Below are 24,655 nucleotides of genomic sequence, written 5' to 3' on the forward strand. Positions count from 1 at the left end.
GTCTTTAGGAGCAAGATCAGGTTTCAGAAGAGGCAAAGATCCTTAAGGACAACCAACATAGCTGACCAAACATGCTACTGAGGGAGAGGCCACGTGGCTGCAGCCTGCAAACACACCCTTTGCTCTTCAGCCACACCTCATCTGCTGCCACCCTTCCTGCAATGACAGTGCCACAGCCCTGTCACACAGTGCTGTGGGAGCTGCTCCCAAAGCCTGCAGTAAGGTCCCAGCACACGCCTGCTGTAGGCTAGGAAGCAGAGGTTACTTTCCAACACAGAAACTCTGCTGAACAAGTGAAAAAAAAAATGCTAAGGGGTCAACAAGCTCCCTGTAAAATTCAGGACAACTTTAAATACTGCTGAAAGTCAGTAGAAGAATGGAAGGGTGGAAGGCTGCAAGGACTGCCCAAGACCCCTGAAGTCAAAGGCTGAAAGCACCACACTGCTACTATGGTTACTTTAGCATTTAAATTAATAATTGAACTATTAATACAATTGGGGAAACTGGTTGGTTCTTTTACTTTTTTTCAGAAATTCTTGATTTTCCCTATCTCCAATAGCTTTTCAAATGACAGACTTCATTTTCAATCTTAAAAAGAACTGTTGAGAACAACTGCATTATATATACCATGGACTGAAAGCTAAAATCAGGCAGCTTTGTGAAGGTGGTAACACTTCATGGGAGAGAAGAGGGAGTAAGAAACTGGAAGGACACAATGTGAGCCTTTCTACTCTTTGCCTAGCCTTTATTAAATAGTACATACAAACTTTTGTGCTTCCAGTAGAGAACATTTTTACCCATTTGTTTCAAAAAACCCAAACAGCCCAAACCAATAGGATTTCTTTAAAAATGAAAACAAAACAAAAGAAAAAAATTAAATAGCAAGCTTTGTGTAGCTTTATTTCACAAAAATTTCCTCTCCCCAAAAGGACACGGAGGTAATATTTCTTTCATCTATATCAATTAAGCATAGCAAATTAGAAGTGTTTTCTAATTAAAGATTCTATCTGTGGCCTGAAGAGGGTGGCAGAAGACCTCCAGCAACTTTTGCAGAAGCAGTGAGGTGCTACAGCCACACCTTTTTTTCTCTGCCTATTTGCCCTTCCCACAACACAGCTAGCAGAAGATGCTGTCCTTGTGCCTCAGCTACTGTACTGTAAAGTGCCATGTTCGGTTTGAATTGCTGATAAAGAGGAGCTACAGCTAAGCTACCAGACCTTACAGTGGAATGAATGAAGTACAGGCACATGTTCACTTCTGCTGACATAGCTATGAGAAGAACCAGAAAAACTGATGCTCTACACCGTTCCAGCAGCAGTCACATCTACTTCCTACATATCCAGCTGCTGCTTGCCTCCTCATCATCAGTTTTAAAGGTTATGAACCCAAATTAGAGCTTTTGTCATACAGTCCACAACAGGTTTCCATGAGGAAGTCATTGCAACTTCAGCTGTTGCAGCCAAGCAAAAACCGGAACATTATCCAAAAGCTCTTCTTCATTTTAAAAGGAGAAACAAAATGCAATTATATAGAACAGAAATCTGCAACTTTGACTGAAACACAGTGATCTCCGAGTACCTCCTGGCCACAGGGACCAGCTGGGACAGGAAAGCCCAGTATCAAATCACTTACATAGGAAGCAATTCTAAACAGACACTGGGAACAGAACTACCCCAGTGCTGTGGACTCCCCATAAATCCTCTTTCAAGTAAGGCAGGCAGTGCTCGCCATCTTCTCATAGAGGAGTGCCAACTTCTTGGTGGGAGATGTTACATGTAAAGGGGGAAGAGTTCTGCTGAAACATCCAGTTAAGATATGCTTAACATGTAGTCAAGCACCTGTGGAGCACTGCAGGAGTGGTTCTGGTGATGTTTGCTTTTGTTGTTTTATTTGTTGGGGTATTTTGTTTAAATTAAATCATGCAACACATGAAAGGTAGGGGCAAATCGTTTTTCCAGGCATCCACCACATTGCCGGCAATGAGATGTGCCACAACAGCGACTGTTAGCTCTAGGCAGCTGTTACCTACAGGTCAATGGCATTTAAAATAGAAAATCTTTCATACACAGTGTTATGAATAAAATTGCACTTGATTTTGTTAAAAACTCATATCACTGTAACTTTTCCAAATATTTCCTTTCTGGCAGCTTCATTTTCTTCATCAACAGGAGCTTCTCTCAAACTCTTTCACGCATGTTGAACACAAGACATACAACAAGCAGCTGTTATCTACCAGAAAATGGGTCTGTTCTTTCTTCAGTGCTTATTTCTATCTGTCCCCACCCTCCCCCCAAAAAGGTACAGGCATTTCACCTCTAAGTGTCAATTGTAACATCGAAATATAAACTCCTCAAGCAGACATTAGGAATTTTAGTTTCACAGATTAAATATTTGAAAAGTTACAGAAGGTGCTGGAATAGTACACATGTCAATTGCTTAAAAATCCAAACTTGCAGCAACTTTAAATTCAAATTTCCAAAAGGTTTATAATGTCCTTGTGAACTTCTTCCACAGCAAGACACCCTCCATGACATTAAAGCATCAAACTTTCAAGGCTGAGATCAAGAGACAAATCAGCAGGATGCACTTGCTCCACCAAGCAACTTTAAAAGAGGCGTTTCCACTTCCAAGAGCAAAAAGCTACTCCTTCATTCCATTTTGGACCTTTCAAAGTGGGTAATCATTCTTTCCTAGAAAATAAAATACCCAATCTTGTCATTTTCCCTAGTGGATTTACATTATTCAAAACATGCACATTCACAACAAGCAACACTCATATGCATTTTAAGTCAGGAGCAGATATACCACTTATTTTAGTACACATTTGTACTTTAAGAAGTTGTATCGTGGTTGTTCCCACTATCCTTCCCCTCTTATAGTATTTTACTGCTGTGCTGACATGAGCAGAGTCCAGTTCTGACAAGCCAAGACCTTATCAACTGACTCATGACTCCCCTGGCATGTCAGAAGACTAATTTGAACTGAAGATTTCTTTACTGACCTCATCTGAATCCAGAAGAGCTGGAAGAGCCCTGCAGTGGGGGAAAAAGAAGTTAAAATAATTAGAGCACATACTAAGAGCATACTGACAACCATTTTCAACCTTATGTTTTTAGGGCACAGAAAAGAAACAACAAAGACAGACCTTTCAATTTAAAAGAAATTAGAGGAAGACACACAAAAAAGGAGGAGCCCAAGAAGTATCCTCAATGACCTTCACAGTTTTTATTCTTTTTTATTATGCTTCTCAGTACCAAGTGAACAATTTTCACATTGCCATGAAATAAGCTGCTTCACTCATATAGGAACACTGCTGAACTGCACTGAAGACATTTACAATATGGGACCATCTTATAAAAACACATCCCAGAAGTCAAACAAGTTCCACTGGTACTTCAGCCTTTCCAGCCACAACAGATCTCCCATTTATTGGGATCTTGGGAGATCCCTTCGCAACCCTGATCACACTCTCAGAAACAGAAAAACCTGCAACAGATTACCTGAAAGTGTCCTCTCCTAGTTTATACCAGTCTAGTCCTTTTTTGCTTAAGGAATCCTATCAGTCTTCAAAATATAAATACTAGAACTGGGAAAACCAAATTCAGTTGAGAAAATGCACTTTTCTTCCTCTTAAAATTTCACCTAATTTCTTTTCTTTACCTAAGTTCAAGCTAAGTTTCGTACTTCAATCCAGATCCTCTACCAAAATTACCTGTTCAAAATTGTGAATACACTGATCTATGAACTTCAGTTTTGTTATGAAAAATGTAGACACAGGCACTGACACTTTTAGCATGAAAAAATTATTAAAAGCAGAAAAGATATAGACAGTGTACATAGCTGACTATATTACCACAAGCACAAAAATTACATCACATGTTCCAGATAAAGCTGCACACTGGATTACATTATTCCATGGTTTACATTCAGCAAGATACTCATAGGTCTTCCCAGAGCACTAGAAAGGGGTTTGTTTGTTGTTTTCTGGATTTATGTATATTGTTTTAATTTGAGTAAAATGCAGACCAGTCTATGGTTTCACATTCCAAGAGACTGTTCCTTAAGTCAGCCTGTGTGCAGCCCCAGCAGACTCCACACAAAGGATCAGAGGCCAGTGCCAGGCTGAACCCAACCTCTGCCCATGGAAGTGCAGCATACTAGTGATAAGGCATTCTAATGCATTCCTGTGGGAAATGAACCTGCCTTTACTGAGACTATAGAAATACTCACACATCTGTGACTGATGAAGGAACATTCTCCTCTACCCACTTCAGGTCATCCTCTTGCTACAAATACAGAAATCAATCAGAAAACAAAAGTCAGTTTTTCCACAATGCTGTCATATGCAAGCCTTTTTATTCTCAACCTACCTGACAAAAAAAAAAGGTATTTATAATGTCAGTTAAAAAATTAAATACAAAAAAAAAATATAAACACACACAAAAAAACACATTCCGTTTGATTTCTGGATCACAGAAAACACATTTCAAGGGGAAAAAAAAGTAAAGAAAAACCCACCCACTTGCTGTGAACTCTGTAACAGTCCTCACCACCACCCCCTTGCAAAACACAGAAGTTTAATTTTCATCTTATCTATCCTCAGGTAAGAAGTATACAGCTGCAACCAACCCTTGAGAAAACTATGCTAATGACAAAAATATGATTGCTATTATAATGAACTCTTACAGGTACTTTCTACTTTTAAATTTATGCATGAATTCTATGAAAAGATTTCAAGACATGTTTTAGGCCTCCTAGATGAATGTGAAACCATCTTGCTTATAAGCCACAAAGAAAAAATGCATGCTCCCCAAATATTTAGGTAGGTGCATAAAAATAAACACATCACCCCATTCATGTAATGAATCACCAAAACTAGAGGGCAATTTATTTAAAATATGGTTCAACCTCCCTCTCAGACTGACAGATTTGTTAAAATAATATATTAATCACTATCAGAATATTGAATTATACTGTTCTATCTACACTGAATTTTGGAAACATTTCTGAAGAACAGACTGAATTCTTGAGTTCCCATCATATTTACAGGAAATCTCATGAGAAACCTGTATTTACTTTCTTTTCAGCAGTACTGTGTCAACTTATGATACTCTGGCTCACTCACACTCCAAGGCAAACCAAAAAGTAAGCAAAGAGGTGGATCTTATAATCTTCAAAGTACAGAGGTCATACTCACAACTTTGTTTGCTTTTACATTCCCATTTGGTTCTTGCTTTGTACTTCTCATTTTCATTCCCTCTGAAGCCAAAAGAAGAAAGAAGATTGGGGTAACTGAATTATAATTGTTCATAGACTGTACATGAAAGTGTTGAGTGTTCATTCAGGATATTTCATCTGAGTCAGAGACAGAGTTAGACAAGCTAATGATTTCAACTGCTTCCCCTTTGAAAAGCTTGCAGTACTTTTTCCTGATAGGTGGAATATGTACTTTTTCCTGAATTTTACAATTTTACCTAGGAAATATAAATTCCTTTCATTTAAGCCAGACATCAGCAGCATAGAACTCAGACATAGTTCCCAGAGAGGCTGTGGAATCTCCATCCTAGAAGATTCTCAATAGCCACCTGGACACAGCCCAGGGCAATGTGTTCTGGGTGACCCTGCTTGAGCAGGGGGCATGGACAGAATGACCTCCAGAGGTCCCTTACAGCCTCAACCATTCTGAGACACAGGCAACTCCTGAAGTTTATTTTACCTACTGACTGCTCACCAGCCACTTGGTTGCCTTAAAAGCTGAGAAGCAACGTGGCCTGGCAGGCAGCCAGATAGTGCTGGTTTGCCAAATGCACCTAATGGATTACATACTTCTTCTCAGCTCCTAAACAAGCCAAACAGCACTGATATATCCCAGCACAGCAGTAGGCATGTAGCCCTGCCTTCTACACAGCTTAGTTACAATAGACAATTTCATGAATAAACATATTCACTCCTACATTTACACTGGACATTACCATGCTAAGCCCTAATGTAGAAAATGAAGAAAGATTTCAGAGCTGAGAGAACAGATAATAAATGAAAATTCTTAAATGGGATTTTTAAAAGAGAACTGCACACTAAACCACTGCCTAGCAACAATAACCAAGAGATCCTTGTCATCATGACTGGATTAAAACATAAGACATGACATATTTAATCAAGTCCACTGGACATAGCAAAGCAACCACAGCAGTAGCAGTGTTTTCAGTACCAACAGAAAACCCCAGAATTAAATAGGCAATGTAAATACTAAACATAAAGCCAGTGCTTCCTCTAGAACTCTGTGTATCAATGGTAGTTTTTGCCAGAGAGCAAGACACCTTTCTTCAAAGAACTGTCTTCAACACTGAAATTGAGTGGAAATTTTTTTTTTCTCTTACCAAAGCTTTCCTTTAACATTGGCTCTTTCTGCTCATCATCATCCTCCTCTTCTGACAGTGGTGAGAAAGCAAACCTATGTGAAAGAATGAAAGCTACCTTAGTATTCTATCTCTTGTTTCCCAAGAGATCCATTACTCCAACACATACATGGCTTGATTATTCTGTGAATCTCATTGATTATGTTTAGTATTGGTCTTAAAAACAACATTTAAGTTACTTCTTTTTTAAATAAGCTGAGCACCAGGAACAGACTGGATTTTATGTAGGTAACTTCTCTAGGTTTACCTTTCCCTACAAACACTGCTTAGTATCCTTACTGATCAGTGTACAGCAACTAAAAATCACCCACCAGTGAATAATCCCACTCTTTAAATAAACAAGCATTTCTACAACCCAGCATTTTCAGAAAGAGGTAAGGAAAGTTGAACCTTTGGTTGTTAGCAGATGGTCTCCACAGAATCATGATGACAAAAAGGATCATTGAAAACAATAAACGCCAGATGGCATCATCAACCCATAGCTCTTGCCAGTCCTGTCAAGAAAACCAGCACAAATGAAAGATGTTGTGAAGCAAGAAATTTCATGTCCTCATTCCTTCCAAGGCTGAACTATAGGCATCTGTCAAAGAGGCTCATTACCCACAACATAATTTTAGCCTGTGGTGCTTTGTGGCAATCTCACTGCCAAATATAAACTTATCAAGAGGCAGCAACTGTAGAAAACATTTAATATAAACTCACCGACTGACAGTCCACCAGCCTGAACTTCATGGTTGTCCAGATGATGAATACAATAGATGCTGCAATATTCAAACAAACAAGCTGCTTATTACTAAAAATATGTCAATTCAAATACCCAACTAACAGGACTGCGTTTCCCAAAGAGGGATCAAAGACCTGAACACTGAAGTCTTGAAAGCCAATTTCATAGTTTGGAAAATAAGAGATGGATCTACTGCACTGACCTCAGACAGGAATTCAGGCATAGACCAGTATATTTTACTCATGTTTCTTTATAGACACAAGGCACACATCAAATATGGAGTATTTAACCAACCCCTAACTACTGTTCACTATTCTTGTATCACTTTTATCTAGCATTCATACGGTTTCATTATCACTTGACAAGTAAAGCTGACCTTACCCTTGACGTAACTGAACAATCTGATCTGCTTGAATGCCTTAAGCATTCAGATCCTGACCTGCAACAGTTCCAACACTCAAACCATGCTCTTACCACAGTTTTAGAAGAGACTTCCCTCCACTAAAGTATTTTAAGATGACCAAGAACCAGGTGCTGAAAGGAATTTCATCAGAGCCAATTTTAAAAAGGAATGTACTTTTTTGTTTAAACAAAGAAGCACAGTCTTTAGAAGTTTTCTGCTCATTGTATTGATAGCAGAGAACCTGGAAGCACCGACAAATTTATTCTTGAAATTAAGTTCATCACATATAAATGGAAAAAGAAACTCCATCTGTATTCCTCCTCAACAGAGAGGGCATTATGTTACAAAATTAAGAATACAGTTTTTCTAAGAATCACTCTGATCTTCGGACATCTTAAAAACCCCACAGCATACAGCGATACTGTGATTTTGGCAAAAAGTATCTCTGAAAAGTTAACAGCATAAGATAATAATAAACTTTTGCCCCTGGCATCTTGAAGTGGGACAAAATTGCTCTGTTAGAGGAGCTGCATAGAACTACTGATCTTTTTAACATCAGGACTAATAAACCACTATCTCTGAAATATCAACAACACACTTGGCAAAGACCCACTTTTAGAAATGGGTCAAGTGTCAGAAATTTTGCTGTACTTACAGAAAGGTCACCAAACTTAAAATTTGCAAATCAAGCCCTATATGGAAATGAAACTGGTTTTATTTAACTGGAAAAATTTTCTGCTTACCTGCTACTGCCAAGATGAGTGTGTTGGTGAAGTGCCGATACAAAGAGAGTTTCACAACATTCCTTCGAAGTTTTAGCAGCTTCATTGTTTGAGTTAAGCTGATGAATATGTATGGAAAGTCAAGGAAAAGTCTCTGAATGGACAAGCTAGTCACAAACTCAGGAGGAAACAAACGTTATGATCAACAACTCTCTCAATCACACACTTAACCCTCCAAAAAATTAGACCATTCTCAGTAGAAGACCCATCCTATGACAAAGGTACCAGAGAGCAAAATCTGTCCTTTTCACGTTATTTAGTCATCTACACCTACAACTCTTGCCACACAAAGACGGTATCCAAACCTCTGTTTTGGACTATGGCCCATTCCCTCAGGAAAGAGCTGGCTGTGCTTTTGATAAATGAAAAGTAAAATCTGAACTAGAAGTTAGTTAATAGATTTAATGCATATGGGTGCCTTCACATTTTCTTTTGTTTTATTTCCATAGTGACAAAACACGGGATTAGAAGAGACATGATGATAGGGGAGAACTGTGGTTGTCACAGCTGGGCAGCCAGCTTTTCACATTTTAAACAGTTTTTGTGATTGACTTCAGCTAAGAACACTGTAGAAGGATTTTGCCATACACAAGTTCAGCATTTGATGTCAGTTGCTAAAGTAACACAAGATTATGGTTGCTTGAAATGAATATGTCAAGACACCAAAAAATAAACACTGCCTTATTTTTTAACTTACTTCAAGACTAGTTCAAATTTTACAGAGACTTTTAGGTGTGATGTTGCTAAGCAACCTTTTCCCCAAAACATAAACTGATTCATTTCTTCAAAGGCTACTGCTCTGGTGCCATGACATGCTACTCTAGAACAAAACACTTTCATACTCAACAATGAGAGACTGATAACAGACAGACTATATTTTGGAGCAGCTTTACAAAGGCACATCCAATTCAGCAAAAACTAGGTAAGCAGCAGGCAGCAGAGGCTTACCTGAATACTCAATTACAGAACTTCTATAACCTTTACCAGAAGTACAAAAAAATATACACTTGGATCTTATTTTTAAAAAAAGTTCAGCCAAGAAAAGACTCAAAAAAACAAATTCAAAAGAAAACACAACCCATCAAGTAAAACAGTGAAGGATATCCACCAGCACAGGGCAGTATCTAGGAAAGCCAGGGGAATAAAAGCCAAGGAGGCAAGATCATTCTGGGCCTGAAGACAAAGAGAGAGCCAATAAGAACAAACTGAAAAGTAGAGAAGTAAGAAGGGTCAGGCTGTTTTATCAGAAACCACAAATATGCCACCACAACACTTCCAAGTCTTGCTACAGAAACAGAGGGCTTGAACCAGGAGTTTAGTCCAATGTACAGAGAGGAACTGACAACACCACATTGTCAGTTCTCCACCAGCAAGGCAAGAAGCAGTTTGCCAGATTAAGTCAATCTAGCACTGTTAAAAAGAGTCTCTGCTGAGGCAATTGCTGTGATTAATTGCTCTGGCCACTTCCATTACAGAAAACTAGCAAGCAGCTTGTTAGAGATGTAATAATTAAATCTTTTACACTATCCATGGATGAACTGAAAGCTCCACTGGCAACCATGAGTTTGACTAAAAAGGCAAAACTTGCCTTTGTGTGTACATCATAAACTTATCAAAATCCTAACAGAAACAAACAAAACACTTTTTATTCTTTTCAAGTACGAGACAGAAATAATAAGCTATGAATAAGGTCATATATTCTGCAGCTTTTAAAAGGATATCCACAAAATAATACAGGCATCAATCATGGACAGGGCCAAGTTTGCTATCAGAGCCACAGTGTCATAGAAAAACTGGAAAAGTATCAAATATATGACAGGTTAAATACTTTATCCCAAAAACAGAATAAGAGAAATCTACATCCCAAGATGCATTTAATGAAACCAGTAGCATCACCACGCACACACGCTTCACCAGGCACAGCCTCCAAAACTGGAGCAGTGGGAATTTGCTTTGGTTGTTGTTGGGGAGGGAAAGTAGCTGTTCACACAAGTACATACAGCCAATTTGTCTGTGGCATATGGGAAAATTCAAGCAGTTATTACTGACCCCTGTGACTCTAAGAACGCCTTCCATGCCAGAAAATAACAGATAAAGGGCTCCAGCCATAACTACTTTGTGAAGAGTCACTCCAAGGCGAGGTCTGTAGGAAACAAAGTGAAATTCAGATTAAATGGAAACCAAAAAGTAAAGTCATGTCAACTTGAATCTAAGCATAAGGTATGAAGCATAAGAATAAATGGTCCTTGTGACAAGCCACATCTAGATCCAGAAATATTATTATGGTGCTTGAAACTTACTATTCATTTTGTCTTAGGTATGATGTGACTAAGGGAGAAGACAGGCAAAAGTCCTGTTTCTTAGTTAACCTTTTTAGCTTTTTAGGACCATTTATTTCAATTAGTCTCATCCCAGTTCTTCACCAGTGTCCCCAGAAAACCCACACTGCCAAAAATTCCCGCTGCCACCTAGCATGTGTTTTTACCATTGAATACGGCTGTGGACAGACAAATGAGTCGCAATCTTACTGAAGCAGATCCCCTCCCCTATCAGTGGTTCTTGACCTACTCCATTTATATAACCTTCCCCTCACTCAGAAGTCAGGCCCATAAGTTTCCCATTCCAGTCAGTGGAGCATCTCAATAATGACTCAGAAACCCACCTTACAGTAGCACACAGAAGTAGATGGAAAGAAGAGTAATCACAGTATGGAACTGTCTCTGTTTACTAGAGAAGAACTCTAGATCTTCAGAGCACTTAAATAAAGCACTTACCTTTAAACAAGCAAAGTACAGGGAGATGAATACTGCCCTCAATTCTTAAAAGCCAATAGTGAAAACCCTTTAAATAGAACATAAAAGGCCTGTAACAGAATTACTCACTTGACTATCCCATATCCCAGGCTGACTATGATGACCAGAGTTCGAGCCAACGAGCGTTTCACAGCAGAAAGAAGTTCTGCCAGTATTACTGCTCCTTGAACTACCAAAAGCAAAGACGACAAAGTTAGGGCATTAAAATGTAATTTCTGTTTTATTAACTACTGCATGCAATTATAGTATAGAGCAGACATAAAAGGCTATTGAAGTGCATAATCTTTTTATTATCTATATCTGAAATCAGCTTTCAGCTTTGGCATTAAAGAAAAGCTATAGAAAAATTTCACATCCAGCCCGGATACTCTTTCAAACCAGTCAACCAACAAAACTTTCTGCACCATAGGTATGGCCAATCAGCAAAGTTATAATGACATTTTACTTGCAGTGTTTCATTTGTATGCATCCATCCTGAAAACTCAAAACCAGAATAAAAGTGTTTTACACAAAGGAAATCTCTTAATATGGATTATGAAGATATGGGTTGAATACTAAGAGTTATCCAAAATGCTGTCATGTCGAACAAGAAGTTTCAAAGTATCTTTCCAAGGGCATTAACAATTGTGAGAAATTAATTACAAGCTACACTGAGCAAATCCTATTTTAAACTTAAAACCAGCACTGCAGCACAGAATGTAGCATTCTGTACAGCTAAGACACTACTCTCAGGAGTCCGAGAAAGCAACAGCATTTTAGCTTTAGAAGAACACAGAGCACCATGTTTACAATATATAAAAGTACAGAAACTCTAGTACCCTGATCTTAGTTTTGAAACAATCCTCAAGTACTCCTATAGTTAACAGGTATCTGCCACCCCAATTTAGCATAAGCCATCAGTGTTATGTCCCCCCAATTATCCTGCACAACGCAGCTGCCACCTACCGGATTCGCCCGTGTAGCGGATGTTCTGGAACTCGGCATAGAAAACTGCCTTCTCGAGCATTCCCAGGAAGATAACAGCACCAATCCAGAACTGGATCCTCAGGAGATCCCGCCAGTAACAGGCTGACCACGCAAGCCACAGAACCCCAAAGAAGACGTACACAATACACATCACCATGAAAAACTATTGCACAAAAAGAAGAAAGACATAGGAACTTTAGATCCAGTAAACTAATTTCCTTGTTTCCATTCCACAGCTGTAAGACAACATAATTTTCTCCCCTAGTATAACAACTTTGGAAGTTTTTAAATAGACAAGCATTGTTTCATTTGTCTTCTCTGGACTCTTTAACAGTGAGAGTCTAATTTCTCACTACCAACAAAGGGTATGAGAGTAACTGAATTTCTGTGCAATTTCTCCCTTGAAGAATAGTCTGCCAATTTATTCACAGGCAATTTTTGCTAAGGAAGATACATGCTACTACATTCCAAAAAGGTAGGAATTCAAGCAAATCATCAAGTATAGAAACTCCATTCATTTTCATGTATTGTTCTATTAATAACTTCATCATACATTTACAGCACTCTGCAAATAAACTCACAGACCACCTTTAGACACCCTTCCACAGAACAGAGATGAGCAACTAATGCTTGTATGCCCTGTGTTCAAATAATTTGACAACTTTTCTCAAAAGGTAATTTCCAGCAAACTCAGCTTTTGACCAAGTTTTAGGCCAGCAAAAAATCTGCAGCTGACAAAGAAACCCAGATATTCATTTAAATATTAACATTTTGTGATTTTTGTTTGGTTCAGTATTACTTGCTTCAGAAGAACTTTTCATGTATGTCTCATACAGCAAACAACAAGCTTGACAATGTTACTCAATGCTGAATTTTCTAATCATACCAAAGCAAGGCAAAAAGAGGAATTAGGAGAGAATAAGACATTAAGTGAATAGCAGGAAGTAGTTAGCCAAAGCATAGGACAGGGCTTAATAATCAAGCAGTATCCTCTTTCAGAAGGAAGATTTTTTTTTAGAAAACCAAGCAAACATTAATTTCTTAGCTGCAAAATCCATCAAAACTTTCACAAACTGAAAACACCTTCCTTAAGTGAGTAGCTTACTGATGGCTTACACATTTTCACCTGACCAACCTATGCAGATCAAATGCTAAGAACTTAGGCGAGACAGACCACATGCAGATGCTCCATTGAGAAAACATTTAGAGATACAGATTCTTTTCTGGTCCTGTCACATGGGATATTTTCACTGATGAATTACATTTCAATAGAACTGCTGGAGGCTTTTTGCCTCTCCAGGAAGTAAAATGTGTGTTTCAGAAATGCTGCCAGGCTCCATTATCGACAGGCTGCTCCTGCCAATAGAGTCAAACTAGAGACCTTACTTGCATTGATCTCCAGCTAAAGTCTGTCTTCACTACATAAACATTTAAAGTTTCTTTATTTAGGAACTCCGTTTAGCCTTCTCAACAAAAGAAACTAGAAACCAAGTCAATAAATCCTTTGAATAAAAAGGAGATTAGCTTTTTGTAGCTCAATTATGCTTTCACTGCTATGCAGTATTAAAGACCTCCTCATGGGGTGTAAGACAGCTGGTGGAGGAAGTGAGATTAAGCTATAAAAGAGCAAAGAAAGCAGTGACAAATGAAAGGGTAGCTGCAAACAAAAGCACAGAATAGCAGATTTTCTACAACATGAGCTAAGGAGAAAAACAGCACAAGCAAAACTTGTCAGTTTAGAGCTAATAATATTGACAACTTCAGGAACTACAAATTAACAACCATTAATTCAAATAATCCAGAGAAGGACAACATAGGCAGCACATGCAAGGAACTGAAATCTCTGTCTGTTTTCCCTACCCTGTACTCAGTACAAAAAAAAACCCCACCAAAAAAACCCCAAAAATCCCAACCAAACAAAAACAGTCTGTCAAACCAAAAAACACCCTTGGCTTAGTAACTTTTGCTCCTGAGACACTGGCTCTGTGTTTCCTCAAGCATGACAGCAAAGTATTTAATTGACATTCAAATCACTGACAATTTTATAGATCAAAGAAAAGCTGGTTTACTTACAATCATCAGAGGATAGTCTGCAAGTGAAAGATACTCATATGGCCCCTTCAGTTCTACTGTCACTGTCAAAAGACAATCCAATCACAAAATCAAACAAGAACCAAAAGGAAGAAGCCAGGACTTAACTGACTTTCACTTAAGTGTAAAGAAATTCCACATCTCCACATGGCCTTTAAATCTAACTTGCACTTTAATAAAGAAAGCTAAGACTCAACATACTCAGCCAAAAGCATGCAGTTTAAAATTACATCCCCCATTACCAAGTAACCCTTGGCAGTATTTAAAAGTAATTTTTGCTGGAGATTCATGTATAACAGAAAAAAATCAGAAACACATGTGAGTTTGCTTTTTACAGGAATTTTTAAACTTCTGTAAAGTTTGGAAAGGTTATCAATGCATTGTTAAATATAAGATCACAGTGATAATTATGATCTTTATACTCTAAGCTTTGTCTTTTTAGTATAGATCACTGTATTGGTCTGCACATTTCTGAAACAAAGCACCAAGCCTCAAAATTGAAATGCTTGAGATTGGTGCTTCTTGATTTCTATCAGCAAACTGACAGAACAGTCTTAGGATCTTCAAGACAGAAGCAATCACCTCTTTTCTTACATGAGCTGTAGTAATAGTCTACCTATGTGAAGTGAAAGACAGTGTCTTATGAAATTGAACCATATAGTATATGCTAAGAGTACCTAAAAATACTTTGACTGGGTGCTAAATAAAATAAAAAAAATAAAATAGTGCTGTATTTTCAGTTTACTCTATAAAGAGCTATCTTACTTGTAAAGAGCTTGTTCTGATATGAGGAAGGTGTTGTTCTCTCAGTTCTTTTAAGTCTGGCAGTAGAATCCTTTGCAGTTGTAAGTGCAATTTGCACAATAAATATATATGGCCCATCTCGCCAAGTTTTGATAACAGCATTCATTGCCTGAAAATAAAACAGCCCCACATAAACAGAGCAGTCGAAGAGACAAGAAAAAGACAGAAGCAGACTAGTCATACATGGGTGGTAGCTTCATGTAAATATAAATTTCATCTCTTCCAAGACCTAAAACTTGTTAATAAATATCTGATATGGAAATTTTAAAGGTACTTATTAGACATAGCCCTTACAATTTAGTTGTTTGATTCCAGAAGAATCTTCAAAGACCTGGGAGGCAATCAGGATTTGTTTTGCAAATTTAACAGTGCCTTACTGCAAAAGTACTCAAAGGTACTGCAAAAGCTACAAAGAATCAAAGAAAGCACTAACTTTTTTTCACTACAGAAGCATTAGGACTACCACAGAAACTCCTGCTGCTTGGGAACTGCAGAGCTACAGAACTCATCTCCCTGGTGAAGGCTGAATCCTACAGCATAATACAGAAGTAGCTTAGCTGTAAAAGATTTCCATAGTAGCTATTTCCTATGGACGCTACTACTACAGTCCCTGCAACAGCTCTCATACCTGCAAAGCTCAAATCCTGCCAGTGAACTAACAGAGGAACCTTATACAGATAAATATTTTCACCATATATCAAATTAGAGGTATCCTTGAGTTCCAGCATACAAAACTGTTAATTCCACAACTGAAAAAGCTCTAGACCTCTCAGAAACTGCAGTATTTACTAAGAGCTTTAAAGTTAAAACTTAGACCATCCACATGTATGCCACTCCCATGACTACTGCAGAACAGCAACAAAGATTTTTTTTTTATAAAGGTCTCTCCAAGAAAAATTAAGAGCATGCATTTCTTTTAAGAAACCTCTTGACTACAAGATGCAAAGCAAATAGAATATTACATATATTTAAAAAAAGAGTTTCTGCTAATATTCACTAAACATAAAACTTAGAAACACAGTAAACTTGAAAGAAAATGAATAAATTTACACAAATTTTATTTTTAAAATATCACCTCCTCTTGCTGCATTGATTCTTTACTTCTTAATTACACATCTACTTATGTTGTAGCTTTATAATAAATGGCCCCTTATGTACACAAGGAGTAAAATACATTTTCTTTCTCAGCATCCAGGACATTCAACCTGAAGTTATTTTGAAAAGTGTTCCTAGTTACATCGTATATAATAAAAATACTACGGGACCTAAAGTCAAAAGTAATCAGTCAACTTTTCAAGTACAACATCTCAAAAAACTGACTGAAAACAAAACCAAACATATTCTGTAAGACTCAGTCATCACTTAAAGAAGATAATTTAAGTACCTATTTTAAATTACAATGGGAAAAGAAATTTATTTTTTAATTTATACCATTGGTTTGAATGGTATTAGTTCTATATTTAATTTACAGAAGAAGCAGTTACTCTGTTTTCTGTTTTTCCAGCACTACCTAGTTTCAAGCTAAAAAATTCAAGGTGTCAAAAAAACCCACAGAATATGCTACCATCAAGTTCTTACACAAAGAAATATAAATTTTAAAAAGGCAAACCAAAACAAAATAAGACTGCTGAATTACAAGCCATGCCTAAATTCAGTATACATACAGTTTTATCTGTCACCATCGTGTGATTTCCTGCACTCTCCTTCTTATCTTTTAAGCCCTTGGGGGGAAAATAAAAAACACAGAAAAATGAATAAGTAAATGTGTCAAAACTACCTTTTCCATGACTACACTGTCTCATTAGAAGGAAAGGAAAATTACCTCTGGTTTCTCAGGTGAGAGAGGCTCTGGATGAACAAATTCTTTATAGAAAATCTGCAAGATATAAGAAAGGTAAATAATTTATAGACACTTTATAGGCATTTTAACATTTATAGGCACTTCACACATTAACATGACATTACCAGAACAGCTTCCAATAAACTTCATTATTCTTTAAACAGCTGTATTGGAGAGCTTTCATTTTTCTAAATCAAACAATTGTCCATTTATGCAAGCAGTCTTGAATGCTTAATGTTTTGTAATTTGAGAGTTACTTTTCCTCCCCTCAAATAACAAGTATCTATTTTTAGAAACCAAACATCATAGTAGTGAAGTTAATTTTCTTTTTGAAACATGAATCAGTTGTGCATCCCTATCACATGATTAATTCACCACAAACAGATACAGGGTTTTGAGATTTCTGCCATAATATATGCAAAAGTAAGTCCCTGGATGAGTGAGTGCCTATTACAGATCAAAATTTTTCCTACTCTCCTGAAATACGGTGACTCAAAATCTAGTGAAACTGCTATACCACAAGAATAAAGCTGAACCATTTAGAGAGAAATTGCTGTGAAACTTCAGAAATTAGTATCTGACAAGAATATATTGTTAAGAATTCCACAGGCTTTCCAGAGGCATTGGATGAAAAGACTTTTAAAACCTTAAAGGCTTTCACAACAATGTTTAGTTAGGATGCCCAAATCCACATTACACAGGTAAACTCACAAGATCTCTTCTACAAAACCAAGTAAAAACAGTAAAAGCACACATCATCAATTTTTTTCTTTCATTTTGAAAACCTTTCAAGCCGTCTTCACCCATCAAAGGAATTAGAGATATACAAACAGATTATTAAAAGCCATATTTAGGCATTAGTCTTTTTTCTTAATTAAAAAACACAAACAACCATAAATACCAAAAAGCAACCCACAACACTAGGTTCAATAGTTATAGACATTCCCAGTATATTCTATCCATAATCTTTTGTATATGTGAGGAATGGCTGAACACAGATGGAACACTCCATAATTTGCCTTCAATTCTTAAGTATATCATTAAATAAAGACAGCAAATTATACTGGTATTATCATCAGCCTGCTGATATACAGCTGGTGTAGAGCTGATGTATGCACATTACTTCCCTATGCTAAGTCTGCATTGTCTTCTTGCTTCTACTTGATTTTTTCCAACATATTCTAGCACTCCTACTCCATGAGTACTTAAGTAATTCATTTTTCAACGATCATTTTTCATTATTCTAAATAAATATTATTTGACTAATAATTGCCAGTCCTTTACTGATTCCAGTTTAGTGGAATTTTTATTCTGCTGCCACTTCTAAATCAACCAGCAGATTGAATGAAACAAATTCAGAATACAAAACTACAAACTAAAAGAAGCATTGCACTGTACATCACTTTTACAGTGATTTGGTTGGGGTTATCTCACTACTTTAAGCAAAACATTGAATAGCAAGCTAGAAGTGAAGGAAAACTAAGAAATCATCATCACAGCTTGGTTGTCATAAACAGACAAAAAGAAGTACTTACCAACCTACAGTGGTACTTACACAGGATGCCAGTAGATCTACCAGGAATTACCACTTTCTCTATATATTGTATAAGACAGCAAAGCAATCTCTGAGGTTTCTATCCATACCTGAGGCCTGAAGAGCTCAGAGCAGTTTCGAAAGAGGAGAGAAGCAGTGGCGTAGTATCCTGACCAACCCGGATGCTCTTCAGCTGTAGTCCCAAAATAGTTATCTGCTTGTTCATCCTGCCAAACAGAGTACAACTTAGGTTAGCATCAAGTATTTCAAATGGTTTATCTCAGAACACAGCTACAAGACCTGGAAAGCTCCATAGTTTCACTCTGCACACACTCTTGTATCAAATTTAGTAGAATAAAGGCATCAAAACCACACAAGACTGTAGAAATTATGGTATACAGGCTTTGAGTAAGAATTAAAAAGTAGAGATGCAGCAGAAAATATAAACTTTAGTCTACACAAACTCACTCCACATTATTATTTTAATGAGTGAAGACTCAGTCCTGTGTTGGATTAGTAGTTACAACTGTCATAATTAATAACTTAAGTAAACACGGGAAAATATTAACCATAGAAAGCACAACCATGTTCAACCTCATTAGATAGAAACATACGTTTTGCACAAATTGCTAATGCTTGCCACATGCATCCATAAAGAACAGAATTTAGACTTAACATATTCAATATTAAACATATTAATATGTAATATTAATACATTACATATTAACATATCAAATATTCAAATTTGACTATTCACAGTCAAATATTTTCAAATACCATAAACTCACTCATTTTAGAGTCAATGTATTCACTTCAGTTCCTTGGTTTAAAACAATTTTGACAAACGCTTCCACCTGACCCAAAACCCCCAAAAAATCAGCAATTGCAGCAAGCTGTGGATCATTTCAATTCTATTCCAGAAATTTGTAATCTTCCAACGGAAGAATGTGTCTTTCAGGCCCAAATCACAATGTGGATGCAAGAGAAATATCTCTAACCCCCTCCTTCCAAAACCTGCTTACCTCTAAAAATCATAACCTATGTTTTCCCACGGAATTCTTACCCCAAAGTTGAAGACTTCATTGTAGCAGTCAGAGTATCTTAAGTACCAAGTAACATTGAAACCCTGGGAGGGTTCACAAGCTTTTTCATCTCCTTCAACTAAGAAAACAAACAAACAAAAAAATCAAACATGAGATATGTAAGACACCATCTGCCTCCCAGGTTTCCAGGTTTTTCCTCCCATTCTGTGCAAAACCAACATAATTAAATTTTAAACATGAAACTGAAATCAAAACAATATAAAAATAATAAATATTTTCCTCAAGTAATTCATTAGTGTTCAATGAAAGAAAGAACCATGTGAACAGAATTCCATTATAGCATTATACAATTCTATTAAAGAGCTGAAGATCATTTGGAAACTTTTTGTTCTGAAGACAATCAAGGATGTTTCAGCAACTGCAAATACCAAATGAGGAGAACAGCAGCGACTCCAATACACAAAATGGGCCTCCCTTTCAGAGATAGGGGCACACATAACAGGCAGAGAAAGCTAGCAACAGGATAATGCTAAGCCATTTCCACATATAATTTAAATATATCAATGCCATCACCAAGGAAATGAAAGTAAGATTGTGCCAGTCAACATCCAGCCTCCCAAAAGACAAACAAGGTGTCTATACACTAGTCCATGCTGTCAAAGCTGCAATGCTACCTAAAACAGCAATAAGACAACTTTCCTCCTTCATTTACTTTAGTAACAACATGCATGAAAAGTGAAACACAAGACTTTCTCCCTAGTCAGGAAAGGTTGTGTGGGTTTTTGTGTTTCAAATCTCATTCTAAAACTAAAGTCTGATGATGAGAATTTGACACTAAGAAGGCAAGCTCAATCCTTACATAAAATGAGCAGTGACTACTCTGAGTCTTGGAAGAGCCATTTAGATGATTACATTTGTGTTTCCCCAGTCAGCAAATGACAAAACTCTTTTGAGTTAACAGAATACTTGCAGTGGCTAAGAAGTTCCTACAACTTTACAGGCAACATTCATATCAGAGGATGCATCTACAACTTTCTTCCAAGTACACTTCTAAGGAATGTTTCCATACTGACCACTGCAGGTAGAAAAAGCAGTTAGAAGGAAAACCCTGCCGCCGGGTATTAATTGATTAATCTCACTTTATACCTCATGACTACTAAAACACATACAGCTAAAAAACCCTCAACAACTGAGTTTCTAACACCAAAAAATTAAGCAAAATCATTGAAAAAAATGAGTTTCTTCTGGTAAGCATGAAAACAAGGCATATATGTTCCACACTGCCCTAGATGTTGCAGAGGGCACAACAAGGAAACTAAAAGGCAGCACAAGCACTGCAGTGACATGGGCAGATGCCAAATTCTTTGATTACTCAGGCTCTTCTGATAAAACTGACTAAATGAGAAGTATCTCAAAAAAAAGTGCTAGCAAAAAATAAGATTCAAAAATGCCTGTTAAATACCTTTTTCTCTGTGAAAAATAAACAAGCAACTACATATTCAGTGGTACACTCACAGAGGTAAAATAGGTCACTAGAACAATCCGCAATATCTGCAAACATGAAAGTTACAGAAACTTTGAAAAGGAAGTACTTCAAAAGTCAGAAAAAGTATCCATGGCATTTACTGAATTCAGCAATATGGAAATTTAAGTTCCTCAGCCTCCAAACAAAAGCCAGTAATATTCAACTTGAATGCAGTCTTTGTACTCATTTACAGAAAGCAGGATTTCTATCACGATCCTATACAAGAAACTAAATGCCTTCCAGAACAGCACTTCAAAAAAGTAGATAAAAATAAATTCATTATTGACAACACTACATGCCAGGAGCAATCTTCCCAGTCAAAAGCAGAAAGCGTCAGACACCAATGTGCCATACAGATTTAAAAAAAAAAAAAAATCAAGAAGAGGGGGGGGAAAAAAGGAGATAAAGAGATGTAGGTGCTCAAGAAAACCATGAACAAGTCATGAGCAATAATGTTTGGCAATAATGGTCATTTTGTCCCCACAAACATCAGACAGCAGATGTAAGAGGCAACAGACAGGAAACAAAAAGATGCTAGTTGCCACACAGGCATGGGCAGAAAAGAAAAATCACAAAGCTGAAGCTTCCCAGCACCAGATGCAGTTTAAGTTTCATCTAGGCTGAGAAAATTATTAAGTTCCCAGCCTTCGTTCCTTCCTCTTTCAGTGATTCATTTTCCAAATTCATGCAAGTCTTTTTATCACACCAGTATGTAAAACAGGAGTCTTCACTAAAGAATTTTAAGGCTTAATGCCTGTTTAAAGGTTGACAGTACAGTGTAATTCAATTCCAGATCAGGAGGCAGAGAGTTTAATTCTTACTGACAGATCTGCTCTACAACAAATAATTTTTTTCCCCATGACTTAGCTCCTTCTGTCAGTTATTTCGTCACAAGTAGATTTACCACACACATCACTTCAGAGACCTGTATCTTAGACACCACATCACTATAAGTGTACTCTTTCTATTAAACTTTAGATAAGAAAGCCTAAAACCTAGCAAAGCACCAAAATGCCCTTTCAACCCCCCTCCTCTTCAAGCAGCACTCAAATTCTACCCTCCTGTTTCAGATTCATGTGGGATCAAGAGAGGCACTTCAACAAATTCTCCTTGAAACACTGCCCCAAGAAGGGCATGTATTAAAAATTAAACCTGAAAAACCACAGGGTAAGTACAGAGACTAAACCACCTTCTTTCATGGTAAAAACTGGTCTAAACAACCACCTAACGTGTTCAAAAAAGATTTCACACCTTTCTAAAACAACTAGTCAGTTCTATAACATCTTACTGCCATCTAGATGCTGTCCTCATGTTCACAGGTAAGAGGGTATTTCACAGAAACTTTCATTGGACGAGAAACCTACATAACCCATAGACCTGGCCAGATCAGTGAAGAGCAACACACAGAAAAAATGAGAAGGCTGCCAACATGTTTGCCCGACAGAACAAACACGATGATGCCACTCACACACTGGGATCAGGAGAAAACACCTCTCAGGAGAGCTCTGCTGCAATGTGCAACATTCCCTCACAACACCCAGAAGCACTCAGCTAAAAAGGAACAAGGCTTCAAAAAACATTGCCCTCTGTATTCCTGTCAGTAAAGGAACAGCCCCTGTCCAGCTGGCACCAGATCTCCCAGACAGGGGAATTTAACAATCTTAGATAGGAAAAGCACACCTCACAGCAGAGTGCAGCACACCTCACACATGATTACCCACTACATGAAACAAAGTGGTGCTCCCAATGCCCATCTTGCTCTCTCCACAAAGAGCATGAATAGAGCCATTCATTTCTGCTACAACCTAAGCAGATTACAACTGGGAAGCTCCAAGGCCGTTAACAGACTCAACCATATCAGAGCTGTGGCTTTCATGAAGTGCTAGATTTGCTGCTTCTGAAGCCAGTGCAGTTAAACACTTCACAGTGTTTTGAGTTCCAAATGTTCAAAATAGGAGGGGCATCAAAAAGCAGAGAGAGCAGGTTAATCCCTTGCAACCACTTACATCTCAGGAAAATGGTGGTGTTGCTGAAGAGAATCTTCCCAAAGCTAAACTTCTTCCCCTGCAAAGGCACAAAAAAGGAAGCAGTATTAGTGGGTTTGTTGCCTTATCAGCCCTAAAATCACAAGCCAAACAAGTGAGAAATTATGAAAAGCAGTTACCATTTATTGACAGTGCTCCAGGTGCACTTATGGTGGAGTGCACCATAAGGGATATAGGGCTTCGACATTTTTCTAAGTTTAGCAAATTAGCATAATTGACAAGAATTCCCAATCAGAAGTACAGTTAAGCAAGTAAATCCCCTCTTGGTTCAACCCCCTACTGTAGAAGCCTCCCCCTTGCTTCTAGCCCCACACTGTTTATGTATAAATACATGTGAAAGTGAAATATCCTCAGTTCACTGAAGAAGCAAGATTATGGTAGGATTCCAGGAATGTGTTTGTCTAACCTAACAGAGTGTGAGAAGTACTGAAGTTAGCTAATAAATTAAGTAAGTATACAGTAATAGTCTATAGACGACAAATACCTAAAATGCAAAAATCTTCTGGCATCAGACTTAATGTCACTGAGCTTAAATAAACATAATCTTCCATTCTAAGTTTTAAGTCAATACAGCAATGAAAGCAAATGTCAAATCTGGAGCCAGTCTTACTGGACTTTCCAGTCATGCTTCACCACCCTCCAACATACTCTTAAAGATGGTTTAAGAGGCTTGGGGGTTTTTTGACTTGCAAGCGGAATCAACTTCACCTTGACATCTGTTGAAATTATTACGGTTTCCTGCTGATGAGATGGTCTGGACCATCCAACAAAAAAAAAAATCCTTTGCTAAGAACCAAAGGAGGAGCGTTCACCATGATCCTTCAGTTTTGTTCCTGAGGCTCAAAGGCCTCACATAAAGTGCATATTACTCTCAGTGGCTGATAAAAGTACGACCGAATTAGAGGCAGAACAGCTTTCCTCCACGCAGGGTTTATCAGAAGTGCCGAAATCCTTTCACCTGCCCTAAGGCCCGTACCTCTCTCGGTCCAGCGCTGCAGCGGCCCAGCTTTCCCCAGGCCAGGCCACGGCGCTGCCCGGCGGTGCGGGCCGCACGGGGGGCGCGGGGCGGCCTCCCCCGCACAGGGCCCACCGAGGCCGGGCACCAGCCGGGCAAGACGCTCCCTCCTTACCTCCCTTCCCACGGGCCTCACAGGGGCGGCTCTCCCTCCGCCGCCCATCGGACTATTTCCCGCACAAGCCTTCTCTCCCCTGCCGCCACCGCCGACCCGCCGAGAGGGCTGAAGCCCGGCAGCAAGGCAGGAGGCAGCCACGGCCCCGAGCCCCCGCACCAGCTCCGAGTCAGGCTCCACAGAGGCGCGGCCTGGGCAGAGACGCCCCCGACCGCAGCCGTCCCTCCCGAGGAGGACGCGCGGAGCGGCCACGGCCTCCCGCACGCACACGTTCGCTCTGACCGTCGCCACACCGGCCGGCCCGGCAGCTCCGGGCCCGGCCCCGCTCCCCGCACTCACCAGGAGCACCGGCAGCCGCCATTTGGAGCGCTGCCCGGCGCCCGCCGTGCCCGCCAGCAGCAGCACCGCCAGCAGCCGCAGCAGGACGGCTCCGGACCGCCGCCGCCCCCCGGAACGCGGCGCCGCCGCCATCCCGCCGTACGGAGGCCGCCGCGCTGGCCGCGCCTCTTCCGCTCCCCGCGGAGGGACTCGGCCGTCGT

General features: G+C 38.7%; 1 protein-coding gene across 2 annotated transcripts; it reads right to left on the bottom strand.

Annotated features, from left to right (window-relative positions):
- Window positions 1-718: 718 nt before the first annotated feature.
- On the bottom strand, window positions 719-24,640 carry TMEM87A (transmembrane protein 87A). 2 transcript variants are annotated; one of them, XM_050974773.1, is made up of 20 exons: window positions 24,456-24,640; window positions 22,948-23,005; window positions 19,437-19,534; window positions 18,484-18,600; window positions 16,822-16,875; window positions 16,664-16,720; window positions 14,961-15,108; window positions 14,178-14,239; window positions 12,084-12,267; window positions 11,208-11,307; window positions 10,375-10,468; window positions 9,426-9,498; window positions 8,287-8,391; window positions 7,119-7,177; window positions 6,807-6,910; window positions 6,378-6,451; window positions 5,198-5,259; window positions 4,231-4,286; window positions 3,002-3,032; window positions 719-2,690 (listed from the first exon to the last, which is right to left on the bottom strand). In XM_050974773.1, exons 1-20 carry the CDS (start codon window positions 24,585-24,587, stop codon window positions 2,649-2,651), a joined length of 1,710 nt encoding a protein of 569 aa, XP_050830730.1. In that variant the 5' UTR covers window positions 24,588-24,640; the 3' UTR covers window positions 719-2,648. The 2 variants fall into 2 exon arrangements, with proteins under 2 accessions (XP_050830730.1, XP_050830729.1); XM_050974772.1 differs by lacking the exon at window positions 9,426-9,498 and adding an exon at window positions 10,043-10,118.
- Between the last annotated feature and the right edge of the window lie 15 nt (window positions 24,641-24,655).

This window comes from Serinus canaria, chromosome 5, assembly GCF_022539315.1.
Source record: "Serinus canaria isolate serCan28SL12 chromosome 5, serCan2020, whole genome shotgun sequence".
NCBI lineage: Eukaryota > Metazoa > Chordata > Aves > Passeriformes > Fringillidae > Serinus > Serinus canaria.

What these genes read in the sequence shown, in the direction of transcription:
- TMEM87A (XM_050974772.1), bottom strand. Translation starts at nt 24,587, where the DNA reads ATGGCGGCGGCGCCGCGTTCCGGGGGGCGGCGGCGGTCCGGAGCCGTC. An exon ending in CTGGGATATGGGATAGTCAA is followed by an intron (nt 10,469 to 11,207) that starts GTGAGTAATTCT and finishes TGTTTCCTACAG; the next exon opens with ACCTCGCCTTGGAGTGACTC. An exon ending in GGCTGGTGGACTGTCAGTCG is followed by an intron (nt 6,911 to 7,118) that starts GTGAGTTTATAT and finishes TTTTCTTGACAG; the next exon opens with GACTGGCAAGAGCTATGGGT.